Source organism: Salvia splendens, unplaced genomic scaffold (assembly GCF_004379255.2).
Source record: "Salvia splendens isolate huo1 unplaced genomic scaffold, SspV2 ctg71, whole genome shotgun sequence".
Classification (NCBI taxonomy): domain Eukaryota; kingdom Viridiplantae; phylum Streptophyta; class Magnoliopsida; order Lamiales; family Lamiaceae; genus Salvia; species Salvia splendens.
Genome location: NW_024599378.1, coordinates 1 through 13,917, shown reverse-complemented (window position 1 = coordinate 13,917; position 13,917 = coordinate 1). Strand labels below are relative to the sequence as shown.

The following is a 13,917-nucleotide window of genomic DNA, read 5'->3' as shown; positions in this document are numbered from 1 at the left end:
GTGCTGTTTTGTGCAGTTGAACAAAGTTGTTTCAGGACCAAGACATCCTGGAGTTATTGGTGATCGAGGATCTGGATCTTTCTCTAGAGAGAGTGAGTTCTTACTCTGTGTCTATTTGCAGTATTACTGCCTTCCGTTTGATTCAAATGCTGATGATTGTAAATATGCAGGCACCGTGGTTCACCACACATGCGTAAATTAGTTGACCCTTTTTCTAAAGAAAATTTGTTTCAAAATATTAAAGCATTTTTTCTCAATCTGACTCTTTGCGGTTAACTTTTTTTTTGGCAATTAAAATACTGATACCCTGTGTAGAGTGAATGCTCTCAAGGCAAAGATAAGCATCAGACCCCCTTTCCCCAATTTCTTCACAGTTATGATTACTTTTTCTTGACACAGGCACGCCTTTAACCTGCTTTCCGTTCCATCATTCCATGTTATGTTCAATTTTTTTTTGTTTCTGGTTGTTTTCTGGCCCTCTGATTAATTAATGTTGATTCAGGTTCATCAGCTACAGAGTGGACTCGGGACACAGATTTTCCTGAATGGTTTGATCACCATGTGTCGGATTCAGAATGCTACGAAGAAAATAAGAGATGGTCATCTCAGCCCCATACGTCGTCAATGTTTCTCTCAGAATCCAAACCATTATGTAGAACATCATCCTACCCTCAGAAACAGCCACAGCTGCTTCATGCTTCAAGCGAACCTATTTTTCCTCCTAAGTCATCATTCACTTCCTTCCCTCCGCTGGGTTCACAAGAAACTTCTTTCAATTTGTCATCTCTTTCTAGTTTACCTCAGTCACCATTCTCTGCACAGAATAACTCTCTGCTTTCTAACTCTACCCTCAGTTGGTCCAGTTTACCTCGAGGGTTCCAATATAATGCTAATCTGAACCTAATGTATCCAAATATATCTCATAATAATCATTTGCAAAACCACTGGATTAGCCATGCTGGTGTTCTTCATGGGGATCAATCCATCCTCCTGGACAATATCCTGCAGCATCAGTATCATAATGGACTGTTACCTCCACAGATATTATCCCCACAGCAGCCAAGACGACACCTTTCTCTTCAACCTTCTTTGGCTCAACTTTCAGCCTTACAATCTCAAATGTATAGTATTCCTTCTTTATCAGATCGGAGCAAACATAGATTCATTCAGAAGAGCAAGTCAAAATCTAAATCATCACAGAAAGGTAAACATTCTGTGCAGTTCTCTAATCAAGGTTCTGATGCTAGTGTCCACCTGACTGAGAGTAATTTCCCACAAATCAAATCTAAGTACATGACTGCTGATGAAATAGAGAGCATACTCAAAATGCAGCATGCACATGGAAATGACCCTTATGTAGACGATTACTACCACCAAGCTCGCCTAGCAAAGAAATCTGCTGAAATGAAGTCAAAATATTGTTTTTGCCCACCTGTCCCTCGGGAACAGTCTACTCGATCCCGTAACAGTATTGAATCACAACCACGTCTTCAGGTTGATGCTCTTGGAAGGGTTTCTTTTTCTTCAATTCGCAGGCCGTCCCCTCTTCTTGAACTTGAACCCCCTCCATGTGCCTGGAGATAGTTCTGAGCAGAAAGTATTCGATAAGACTCTGGAACAGAGCCGATTTGCAGCAAGGGTCACAATTGAAGATGGATTTTGTGTCCTTCTAGAGGTGGATGACATAGATCGTCTTTTACAAGCTACTCAAACTCAGGATGGTGGACACCAGTTAAGGCGAAAGCGCCATATCCTCTTGGAAGGATTAGCTGCCTCTCTGCAGCTGGTTGACCCACTTGGTAAAAGTGGCAATTCAGTCGGCCTATCTCCCAAGGATGATATTGTGTTTCTAAGGATAGTGTCTTGGCAAGGCCGGAAACTCATTTCAAGGTTTCTTCAGCTCCTTTTACCCGGTAGTGAACTTGCTCGAATAGTATGCATGGCTATCTTCTGCCATCTAAGGTTTCTGTTCGGGGGCGTACCAGAAGATGCAAAAACAGTTAATGATCTCGCTGAAACGGTCTCAATCTGCATTGGTGGTATGGATCTGAATTCCCTTAGTGCTTGTCTTGTTGCTGTTGTTTGTTCCTCCGAGCAGCCGCCCCTTCGTCCAATCGGCAGTCCTGCTGGAGATGGTGCAGCGGTCATCCTGAAGTCCGTTCTAGAACGAGCTACTCATTTACTGAGAGATCCTCTTCCAGCCAGCAACTTGAGCACGCCTAACCGTGCCCTTTGGCAGGCGTCATTCGATGCCTTCTTCGGCCTCCTGACGAAGTACTGTGTGAGTAAGTATGAAAGTATAGTGCAATCCCTGATCTCTCAAGACAAGGAGATCGGTTCAGAGGCTGCAAGAGCTGTAAGCGGAGAGATGCCGGTGGAGGTTATACGTGCGAGCATACCCCACACGAGCGAGAGCCAGAAGAAAGTGTTGCTGAATTTTGCGCAGCGGTCGATACCCGCCACGGGGTTAAGCTGGCAGGGTGGTGGGCAAGTGAATCCTGAATCGGTGAGCTGTGAACTGTAAATCGTTTGCTGTGCTTCCCTTGTCAACCGCATCTGCGGCTGCTGCTTTGGGGTTTGGCAGAATTTTAATGCCTCTGCAGTTTGTCGTTTGGGAAGAAATGTCTTCATTTTCAAATAAGTAATAAATTTCTTGCAAGCTTTGGATAATGTCAAAGCTGTCTTTCTTAATTATTGTTATTGTTATTGTTATTGTTATTTACAGGGGAGGTGTCTTTGTGTAAAGTCTGGATAAGCATTTTGCCATTTTCTGTGTAAATGAACAGGTATCATCGAGAAAAAACGGCGAGATTAGGGATCCGTCTCTTTTATTACTCTTATCTCTTTATCCCAACTAAATTGAGTCATTATTTTTTTTTTGGATGTCCAAACAAAGTTGAGTTATTTATATTTTTAACAAAAAATAAAAGGGTAAATTATCTGTAAAGTCATAAACTTTAACATAGTTTGGTTTTTCATGTGAACTTTAAATATTGCATAAAAAGTCATGAACTTTATCGAACAATGTAAATTTCCCTCGACCCGATAGATTTCCGAAAAAAACTCATCCTATGTGACGCGCCGGAGGCGTGACTTGACAAATGACAAATGACAAATTTATGATTCAATTTGAATTGAGGAATTAATGCTACTTTTGTGTGGAATTCGATTTGTATGTTTATGTTGATTTGTATGCTGAATTCGATTTGTATGGTTTCATTTGTTCTACTTGTATTTTTGTGATAAGTCCAGAGTCAAAGATTGCAAAGATAGAAAAGAAACAATCAGAATTAGTAGAGTTTTGCCATGTCACTCATCCGGCGCGCCACGTAGGAAAAGTAATTGTGTCGGAAATCTATCTAGTCAGGTTGGGTCAGATGAGAAATTTACACAGTCCGGTAAAGTTCATGACTTTTCATACGACATTTAAAGTTCACGGGAAAAACCAAACTATTTTAAAAGTTCATGACTTTATAGACAATTTACCCGAAAACAAAATATTCAATTACTTTTACTTTATTCATCAGCTACTTTACTCTATCTTTATCTTTTCTATTTTATTCACCCCTTCTATTTTTTAACACAATTTCTTAATATCTATGTCTAAAAGTTTTGAATTAACTTAGTTGGAGTATTAGTATACTATTTGGTTTTTTTTTTCACATACACACACAACAGAGTTCGAGATACATTGGCAAGCGAACCAGCCTCTTCCAGCCCCTCGTGGTCACGTCCGAACTAGCCTCCTCTTGGCTCGTAAGTTGACTACCCTCCTCTTGGCTCGTAAGTTGACTACCCTCAGGCCTCAGCCCCTCGTGGTCACGTCCGAACTAGCCTCCTCTTGGCTCGTAAGTTGACTACCCTCAGGCGGGTCCCGGGCATGTAAGTTGACTACCCTCAGACAGGTTCAGGTCTGCACGCTTGCAAAGTCCCAAGGCAACAAGCCTTGAGCCCACAGAGAAATTAATCCCAGGTTGCGCCATCCAGGATTCGAACTCAGGACCTCCTGGATGGCGCCATATCCTTGCCTCCCTTCTCATCCAGTTGAGCTAGGAGGCTTGTATTAGTATACTATTTGGATTATCTGTCGAATTTTCAAGATTTTTTGAGATTTTTTATTCTTTCCGTGACGAATATTTTCGATCAAATTAAATTGATGTGGACTATATATCATAAGTATTACTAGTACTACCATTTACGTGGTGAAACATGAGAAGACAATCTTTCGGGTTATTTGTCAATAATTACTCGAAGTTTAGATAATTTTTTATTTTTTCTCTAAACGAACTTAAATAGTACTCGTACTATTATTTTTGAATTATACGTATTAACTTTGGGATTTTTTATTCTTTTTTGCATTGCACTAATTTGGCTCTTTTTGAAACTGTATAATTGATTTAGCTTTTTTATATAACTCTTGCGTATTTGGAAAACATTTTCCGTTTGAAAAAATAAAAAAAAATCTCAAAAGTTCAAGAAAAAATATGAAAATTTCAAGAGTTCACGTATTAAAATGAAGTTGTTTTACTGATCATTGTTTTTGCCACACTAACATTTCTGATGGACATGTTAGCTTTAATTTATAGAAAAATGAATTTGGGGGAAAAAATATAAGAATGTAAAGTTTGTATATTTAATTTTAAAAATAAAGTTTAATAGAAAAATGAAAAAATATTCAAAGTTGATAACAAATACTACTAGTGTTCTTCTTTTTGGTTGACTTAAATTTATTTTGAATTTCAACTTAAGTTAAATACTTAAATTTATGAGCTCTTATTTTGTAAATATCATGATTGACCGCACTAATTCTTTGGGCCGAAATTGTTTTATATAAATAGATTATTGCATGGAAATATCTATAAAAGAATTTTAAAGTAATTTTTTTTAACGATTTTACTTTCTCCCATCACCTTATTAGTGACCCAATCTTTAACTGAGACGGTCTATAATTGTAAAGAAGCTCTAGTAAGTAGTAACACATGTTCTATGATTGATTATATTTGGTAAGAGATATATACGACTAAAGTATTATTTTCTCTTTGTATTTGGGAATTAATTTTTTTATACACCATAACGACCTCTTTTGGAAATAATAGTGAAAAAAGTTATAAGAGTACTATCTCATTAATAATCGTTTATGAGAAAAATCGCAACGACTTTGCTAGGAAATTAATTAATACTACTATTATTACTTTAAATATTATATTTAATTTTAGTCGTTATCTAAAGTTATTCAACTTGCCTTATACCCCAGCTTCACGTTTATTTCTTCTAATACACATGTTATATTCACGTAGCATATCCATTCGTGGAATAGTTTTGTCATAGAAAAGCTTTTCTATTCATTTATACAGCTATTATTAATTAATTTTGGCACCTATACTATTCTATCACTTAACCCTTTTAGTTATCTTTCAATAGTGATTGGACATAAAAAGAAGAATAGACTGAAGTTAGAGAACTATCGTTTATAGTTCTTTTTTTTTTTAAATATCAAACGTCCTTAGACATTGATATAATAGTTTGAACATCCTTAGACATTGATATAATAGTTTGAAAGGACTTTAATATTATTTTGAACCAAAATACCCTTCATATTATAAGGGTTATTTTGTTGCGATACATACATTAACGGAAATAAATGAACCAAAGTGACAGTTCTCTCTTGGGGAAATACACCATAAGTGAATGAATCAAGTGTAGTCGAAGTGACGGTTCTCTTTCTAATGAAAAAAACAAAAAAAAATGCTCTTATAGTTATTTTGGTCCAAGAAATCTTAAAAAGTATACATAAGTTCTTCCAGTGATGTTATATTAACGTACAAAGAAGTTCGGTTTAAAAGATTATATCTTATGATTGAATATTTATTTAGTGGAGTATTATATTTAATTTATGGGATTGAATCTCATAATATTATTTTCAATGAATAATCATATGATAATGAGTCATAACATCGAATGACTCATATAATTTTGTTTAAATATACGAAATTTGTCCTGATTCTAATTTTTGCACAAAAATTAAAATTCATGTCTTTATGTGTAATGTATAACCATTTTAATTTTAAAAACTCTTAAACTTTTGGTGAATTAATGACATCATAATTATGCTGTTTAGAGTTTACCCCAAGTATTAAAATAATTTTTGGTCATGGCCAAGTCCAATTTTTACCAGAAAGAAGACTCTCTCTTTCTCTCTCACGCACAAAGACACACACAGACTAAAACGTCAATGCATGGTTCAAATGCATTTTAATCGCTGTGAATATACGTTTAATTCCTCCTCATTTCATGGCTTTCTTCATCGCCGCTCGTTGCTATTCTCATCTTTCCTCTTTCGTCACAGTTATCTCATTCCCTCTTTCTCTCTCACTCACACACACACACACACACACACACACACACACTTGCCGTTTTTAATTATGTTTGTGTAAACTTCAGTTACTTTTCCTCAATGGATCTTCTTCTTCTTTTTCTTCATCTTTCTGGTAAGTCATTATTCATTAAAAAAATCCAGTCTTTTTCATTTACCAACCTTCTCATTAATACCAATTTAACTTTGAAATTAATGCTTTGAGCTAGTTTTTATTTATTTTGTTGATTTGCATGGTTATTGTTCGAGAGTTTGGCAAACAAGCTTAAAGTCAAAAGATTTTAATTATTTCACCTTGATATTTAATTAGGTTGAGAGTTGATTATTCTTCTAAAAAAAGTCTTGATTTTTTATTTTTGAGAGTTGATTATTTCACCTTCCTCTCTCTAAATGACCATTTTCAGTTGAGAATATGTGGAAAAATCTGTTGCTCAGTATATGATTTTTCATCACTATTGATTGATCACGTGGATTTGATTTCTTTAATGTGCTAATGTAATTACTATACTTGGAGATTGCTGTTTTATGTAATATGATTCTGTTGATTGCTTCTTCAAATATGAATGTGCAATTTTTCTTCCTAAATTGATTAGTATTAGTATTACAAAATCAATACATTTGTTTATTTTAGCTTATTTGTGAATTGTAGCCTTGATTTTAGAAAAAAGAGGTTTTCTTGCTTCTTTGACATCTTGTTGCTGTATATTTCTTGTTGATGTTCTGTTTAATTTGTCTTCTGGGATAGATAAAGATGAGATTTTTTTTCAATTTTTAGACGTTGTTGGTTTCTTGTGGTGCAGAGCTATGCTGCTGAAGGATCAGAGTTCAAGTGCAGGGATGGATTACATAGAGATGAAGAGACGGGGCAACTTCACGAGAAGGATCCTCTTTGTTTGCGTTGTTTTCGCGCTTTTGATTTTCATATTTAAACGCCCTTCTAGCATTAGTGGCTCTACAAAGGTATATATAATTGGCCTAATTTGCTTCTGTTTCATTTGTATGGTTGAAAACAATAGACTGTGTTTGTTGTTCTTGAATGTCTCTTTAGTTTTCTATGCACGAGGTAGGCGTGACACATGTCCTAGTGACGGGAGGTGCAGGCTACATCGGCTCCCATGCTGTTCTTCGCCTTCTGAGAGATTCGTATCGTGTGACTATTGTGGTACTTAAACAACTTTTCAATCAGAAAAGTGTTGTGTTTCATTCTTGCAAATATTGTGTGATTATGTGACTTTTTCTTCGCTGAATCTTTCGTTAGGACAATCTTTCTCGTGGAAACATGGGGGCCGTTAGAGTCCTCCAAGGGCTGTATCCGGAGCCAGGGAGACTTCAGTTCATACATGCTGATCTAGGAGATGCAGCAGCTGTATCCCTGATTACTGTTTCTCCGATTTTACCATGTGTTTCGACTATTTAGCATGTTCATTGAGTTCTTCCTTAAGTCTGATGTCAGGTAGAGAAAATATTTGCAGAGAATGCCTTTGATGCTGTGATGCATTTTGCTGCTGTTGCTTATGTAGGCGAGAGCACATCCGAACCTCTAAGGTGTTCTTGTCTCGTCTGCTTAAATTCTTCGTATGATCGATCCTTTGTTGATTCTCAAGACCAAATATGCAGGTATTACCACAATATTACATCAAATACATTGCTGGTTGTGAAGGCAATGGCGGCTCGTGGTGTGAAAACATTGATCTACTCAAGCACTTGCGCGACTTATGGAGAGCCCGACACGATGCCCATCACAGAAACCACCCCACAAGTGAGTTTTTTTTGCATCAAGAGATACTTGGTTTTCGGATCATGGCTCTTTTAACCTGTGGCTGAGTTTCAGGTCCCCATAAATCCGTATGGTAAGGCGAAGAAAATGGCGGAAGACATAATCATCGACTTCTCAAAGACAACGGACATGGCTGTCATGATCTTGAGGTGTTAGTGTTTGTCATGTTTTCTTGAAAAAATTTGCTGTCAAATTTGATCACTTCACTCATGTCTCTGCATCAGGTACTTTAACGTGATTGGCTCGGATCCCGAGGGAAGGCTTGGAGAAGCTCCACGACCCGAGCTACGAGAGCAAGGGAGAATATCCGGGGCTTGCTTTGATGCAGCCAGGGGAATCATACCCGGGCTCAAGGTACTATAACTGCTCGAGACAATCTGTACATGTTAAAAGAAAAACGCGCACATTTATCAACGTGTATGTAACAATGTAGGTGAGAGGGACTGATTACAAGACTAGAGATGGGACTTGCGTAAGAGACTACATCGATGTGACTGACTTGATAGACGCGCATGTGAAAGCCTTAGCCCACTCGAGGCCTGGGAAAGTCGGGATCTACAACGTTGGAACAGGAAAAGGTCTGTCATATCTTGCAAGAAAGCATCTAACATGTAGTAGTACTATTAGTTGGGGGATTGGACTAAAAAGAGTTTGTGTGAAAACAGGTAGTTCAGTGAAGGAATTCGTGGAGGCGTGCAAGAAGGCGACTGGGGCGAGCATAAAGGTGGATTACCTTAGCCGGCGGCCAGGGGACTATGCGGAGGTTTACAGTGACCCTTCAAAGATTTTGAGGGAGCTCAACTGGTCGGCTAAGTACACGGACCTGGAGCAGAGTTTGAGCGTTGCTTGGGGCTGGCAGAAGGCGCATCACAACGGCTATGATGATTGATCTTCGCGCTCTTCAAAATCGCGATTTTTTTCCTGCTGAGGACATTCCAAAGGCCAAAAACTGTCACAGAGTGAGGAGATTTAGTAGTGATGCAAGTTTGAGGAGATTTGATACTAACAAAGGCTTGTTAGTCGAATTTTACGTCCCGGACAGGTTGCTGAGATTCTGCATCGTCGTAATATTAAAATACATTCGACATTTATGTCAAAATATAATACTTTGTCATCTCATTTGTCTTGCGCCACTTACAGTAAATCTCTTGACAGGTCGGGTTCGGATTAGGCCTTAGTGGGACGAGTCTTTATAAGGTTGACTCGATAACGATCCAACCCGTCCGATTTCTTTTATAATAATCTTTATATCTATATACCCAACCCACGTGATTTGCCACCCCTAAATATGTAGGATCAAAAATGTTCTTTCAGAAAATGTGGAAAACCAATTTTGAACTTTAATCTAAAATTAATTTTCAAAATAATTAAGAGATAATTATAATTGCATTCTTATCTGTTTATAAGATTAAAAAATGCAAATTATATATTGGCTACATAATTGCATTTATTCTTCTGTGGGGTTAGAAAATGGCATTTATACTTAGCCCGATTGAAATAACCAAATCAATCGCACACATCATACAAAATGGACTTCCAATTCCATTTACACAAAGCACAAAGAGCAGAAACTTACACACACAAACAATAGAACGGCTATGTCCCCTAACTAAACAAAGACGAGCACATACAAAACAAAATTATATGAGTGAATCAAAAATGGCTCATCAATAACAATTCTCTTGTGAGTTTCTTAGTAATACAATTATAAGTATAATCCGATCCACGGCGGCACAAGAAAAAACCCACCATCCAAACAATGGCTCAACGCTAAGCTTTCCCTATTCGTACCTACCTCTAATCATCATCAGCAGCATTTATATCTATCCTTGTATTGCATATCGATGAGCATTGGCACCTTCAGTTTTGTATGTGTACCCTAAATGATATCACAACTCATCGTGGCCTTTGGATGCAGCTTCAGCCTCTGGTTCATTCGTCGCTGGATCGTCTGCAGATGGGGTCTCTTCAGATGAAGAATCTGTGTTGTTTGCTTTATCTTTATCGCTATCTTTCTCTGCCTCCACTTTCACGGTTTTCTCAACCTTAGGTTTTGGCTTGGGGATTCTGTTCACACTTCCAACCTGTACATGAGAAGACAAGCATAAACAAAAATCAATGAGTAAATAGATAAAATATTCATACTGTATTATAAAATGCATGCAAGTAGAAAGGATTAAAAATGATCGTACGCATTCAGTTTCGAACACTAACCCTTGGCTTGGAACCAGAATAACAAACAAGGCACGACTAAAGATTATGAACATAAGTACCTTGTCTTGGAGATCTAAAATCTTGTCGTATACTTCCTCGGATGTGATAGCCGGTTTGCTAAATGCAGTGGTCCTGTTAGAGGTTACATTAATGCTTTCGTACATGGGAAAGTTTCAAAAAAGAACAAAAAATATTTTTCTTCTAATATATATTTTGTAGTAGAAACCAATATTTTCTTAAAATGAAAAGAGGGTCTCCTTGTCCATTAGTTAAATAGTACTAGCAAGGTTGCAAACCAATTGAAATGAAAGAAGGTGTAAAACTTACTTTTGCTGAAGAGCTTCCTTGTCACTTAACCAAGTTTTTAACTTATCAGCTTCACGTATGACCTATAAAACCGCAGACGTCAAGGTGATGATTGCATATCATGACATTTATAGTCGTCTACTGTGTGTCTGCATGAGATAATTCATTCTTTTTAGATAAAAGGTTAAGAGTACCTCGTCAATTCTCTCTCTTGGCAACCAGGACTTATTTTTCTCCCATCCTTGCACAATCTGATTTGTTTAGGGTGACAGACATGTAGTCAGAGATTGGTCTAATAACACACATTCAAGCATGTGTCTAAAGATTCAAGCCATAATGACGTATACAGTAAAACCTGGTCTAGAAACAAGTGAACAATCTTACAAAGTAAAACCTTGACAAAAAATTTCATAGCTTTTACTCGAAGATAGCAAACAAAACTCGAGCAAATGAATGTAATTTTCCACAAAAAAAGCCCTTTAGTTCACTAAACCCAAGTTCAGCCTCTTCAAATATTTGACTCGATTCATGCAGTTCATAAGCATAATTGCACATACAAGTGAAAAAACATATCATGAAAGACAAATCATCGCATAGCTTGTCAAGGTTTCCAACAGTCAAGTCAAACCAAGTTGTAGAGAAAATATATCAATTTCTCATCATTTGATCACTTAAATCACATCTTTTCTTGTGATGTCCAGCTGTGAGCAAAAATTTACAAAACTAGAGTTATTTTACCTGGTCTATTTCAGTTAGATACGTCCGTGCATGTTCAAATGCAGCAGGACGTGCGGTGAGTTCAGTATGCCTACAACAAATAACGACATTATGGCCAACTTAGACAATGAGATTAATAAATTTACTGAATCATTGGAATTAAAGAAGACCTGAAAAATATGGGGTCTCCAATAGATTTCAATGAATCCAGATGTTTTTGAAATTCAGAGGCAGAAGCATCTTCACCATCAGTATACAGCCATTCCTCTACCTGCATCAGTGGATAGCATCAACAAGTATCTAAACCAAATACCACAAAGTGTTGACCAATCCATGGAACAATGAGCATGCACGCATGTACACGGAGAGAGAGATCGATAGCAAACCTCGTTGAGTTTTTCCATGAAAGATTTCCTCTCTTGCTCAGACGATATTTTTTCGAACTCTTCAGATTCAAGCTAGTATATCAGCACACAAGTAAGCATGTGTGAGTTTAATAAATTTTAAAAATAGAATCACAGTAAGCTAAAAATAACAGTAAACAAAATCATAATAAGACTGAGAGAGTTAAATGATCCCAATAACTAAAACAAGGGCAAAGCCACCTCGGAGCCAGAGAGATGCCAGGGTAGCAATGAATGGGGCTTTAGAAAGTGAGAAAAGATAATAGTCTTATGGATAGTGGCATCATGCATATGAGATTTTGATGGTACAAAGCTAGCTGATATCATCAGTTATATTGCGATTCTAGGTCAATGAGAGAATATACACAAGACCTTGAGTCGATTATCCTAAGATGACATCTAAAAGACTATTATGATATGAAAATTAATGGTATCCATACTGTTAACATATAAAGTAATCACATAGTAACAGGCACGATCAATGCGCTGGGATTTTTCATGCATGTTCAGAGTCTGCACAGGCAAAGTAAGCTTCTTACTTTGTCCTTTGTAGAATAGATATAGCCCTCAAGGTTATTTTTCAATTCAGCTGTTCTTCTCCTTTCTGCGTCCTTCTTGTCCAATACTTCTAATTTGCGTTTGGACTCAGCGTAAGATTCTTTCGAGAGAGGCATTCCAGCCCCTGTTGTCTTTTCAATAACCTACATGCAACACACATACATTCTTTAACATCACTAAGAAATGAACTAACTATCAACTGATAATTATTTATTTTATAAACCTTAAGGGGAACTCTGAATGTCCTTTTCTTAGCTTCTTCTCAGTACCCAAATCAACATTACTAGAATCATTAGCACTGGAATCAGAATTGGTAATATCGCCATTATTCGTCTCTAACTTGTCAGTGCTCTCCTCTGAAATATTCTTAGCTTCAGCATCCGTCGTGTTGGCAGAAGTAGATGTTGAGTTGTTGTCCACATAGAGATTCTTTCGTGGACTTCCACCCATTCTGTTATCTCAACAACAGCCTCAGCTCGATCCAAATAAAATATACCACTTTTACTCAGAGAGAAATGTAAATTAGCCTTGATTGGGGAGGAAAGGTTCCTTGATGAGTACCTGGAACATACAAGGGCATTGAGAAAACCTCATGGCAAAATACAGTTACCTGATGAATGAAAACAGACTTATGATTCAAATGATCCTTACTTCTCACTAGCATCGGCAAGACCTAATATATCATAATCTGCAAACATAAGAGAGGTAACACCAGGTGGTAGCAGATCTTCACTCTCATAAGCAAGTGAAACTTCAAAATCTTGTTGTGAAACAACAGATCTGAACATCTGTAGTAAAGTAAAGAGAAGATACATAAAATAATATGATGGAAAGAGATACATCAAACTTCTGCATCCAAAAGTAATTTACTTACCTTGCTGGGTAACTTTTTCATTCTTGGTACAATCAGCTGTCTGGTGTTTTCATCTTTCAAAAGACCCTCACCCTTCAACTCCAACACAAAACCATAAGTAGAACCATCAACCATTCCCAGCTTGCGGTTTAATTTGATTCCATCACTTAAATTTGCAGCATGTAGTGAGGCACCTAGAACAATAGCCTCATCAGCATCCAGATGTTTGTCCAACTGCTTCCTCCCAAGAAATTCCTGAAGCTTGGCCTGTAGAGAAAAGCATTGTCAAGCCCAAACCATACATTGATACCAAGAGAGAAGCTGGGATTCAAAACAGAAATCTGTTTTGTTCTGAGGCTCTGGCATTAAGCCAAGAGTAAGTCAACGCGTGGTGTAGCCAAACTTGAAAACTGTTCTTATTTATAGAACGACATAACATGGTATGTTCCAGAAACTAAGAAAAAGAAACACTACACAGCATGAAAAGTCGAGCCACTGCATCAACACCCTAAAATAGTGGCTCTAAAATTCAGATGTACCTGCAACTTCGGAACCCGAGTAGCACCTCCAATCAACTCCACTGCATACAAATCATCAGTGCTCATTCCAGAATGCTTGAGAACTTCTTTTATGGGAAGAAGGCTTTTTCCCAAAGATCTCCACATATCTCTTCAAACTTTTCACGAGTAATTGAGCTCCTAGAAAAATTAATTTC

The 13,917-nt window shown here is 37.3% G+C and overlaps 1 protein-coding gene and 2 pseudogenes across 3 annotated transcripts; 2 read left to right on the top strand and 1 right to left on the bottom strand.

The window, feature by feature from the left end:
• Window positions 1-14: 14 nt before the first annotated feature.
• On the top strand, window positions 15-2,834 carry LOC121791054 (annotated as a pseudogene).
• Window positions 2,835-6,358: 3,524 nt separating this feature from the next.
• LOC121791052 (probable UDP-arabinose 4-epimerase 2) lies at window positions 6,359-9,269 on the top strand. 3 transcript variants are annotated; one of them, XM_042189108.1, is made up of 10 exons: window positions 6,359-6,488; window positions 7,174-7,333; window positions 7,422-7,535; window positions 7,632-7,739; window positions 7,827-7,918; window positions 7,991-8,132; window positions 8,205-8,299; window positions 8,375-8,504; window positions 8,584-8,728; window positions 8,816-9,269. In XM_042189108.1, exons 2-10 carry the CDS (start codon window positions 7,178-7,180, stop codon window positions 9,037-9,039), a joined length of 1,206 nt encoding a protein of 401 aa, XP_042045042.1. In that variant the 5' UTR covers window positions 6,359-6,488; window positions 7,174-7,177; the 3' UTR covers window positions 9,040-9,269. The 3 variants fall into 3 exon arrangements, with proteins under 3 accessions (XP_042045042.1, XP_042045043.1, XP_042045041.1); XM_042189109.1 differs by lacking the exon at window positions 6,359-6,488 and adding an exon at window positions 6,601-6,683; XM_042189107.1 differs by lacking the exon at window positions 6,359-6,488 and adding an exon at window positions 6,710-6,868.
• Window positions 9,270-9,778: 509 nt separating this feature from the next.
• Window positions 9,779-13,905, bottom strand: LOC121791053 (annotated as a pseudogene).
• Between the last annotated feature and the right edge of the window lie 12 nt (window positions 13,906-13,917).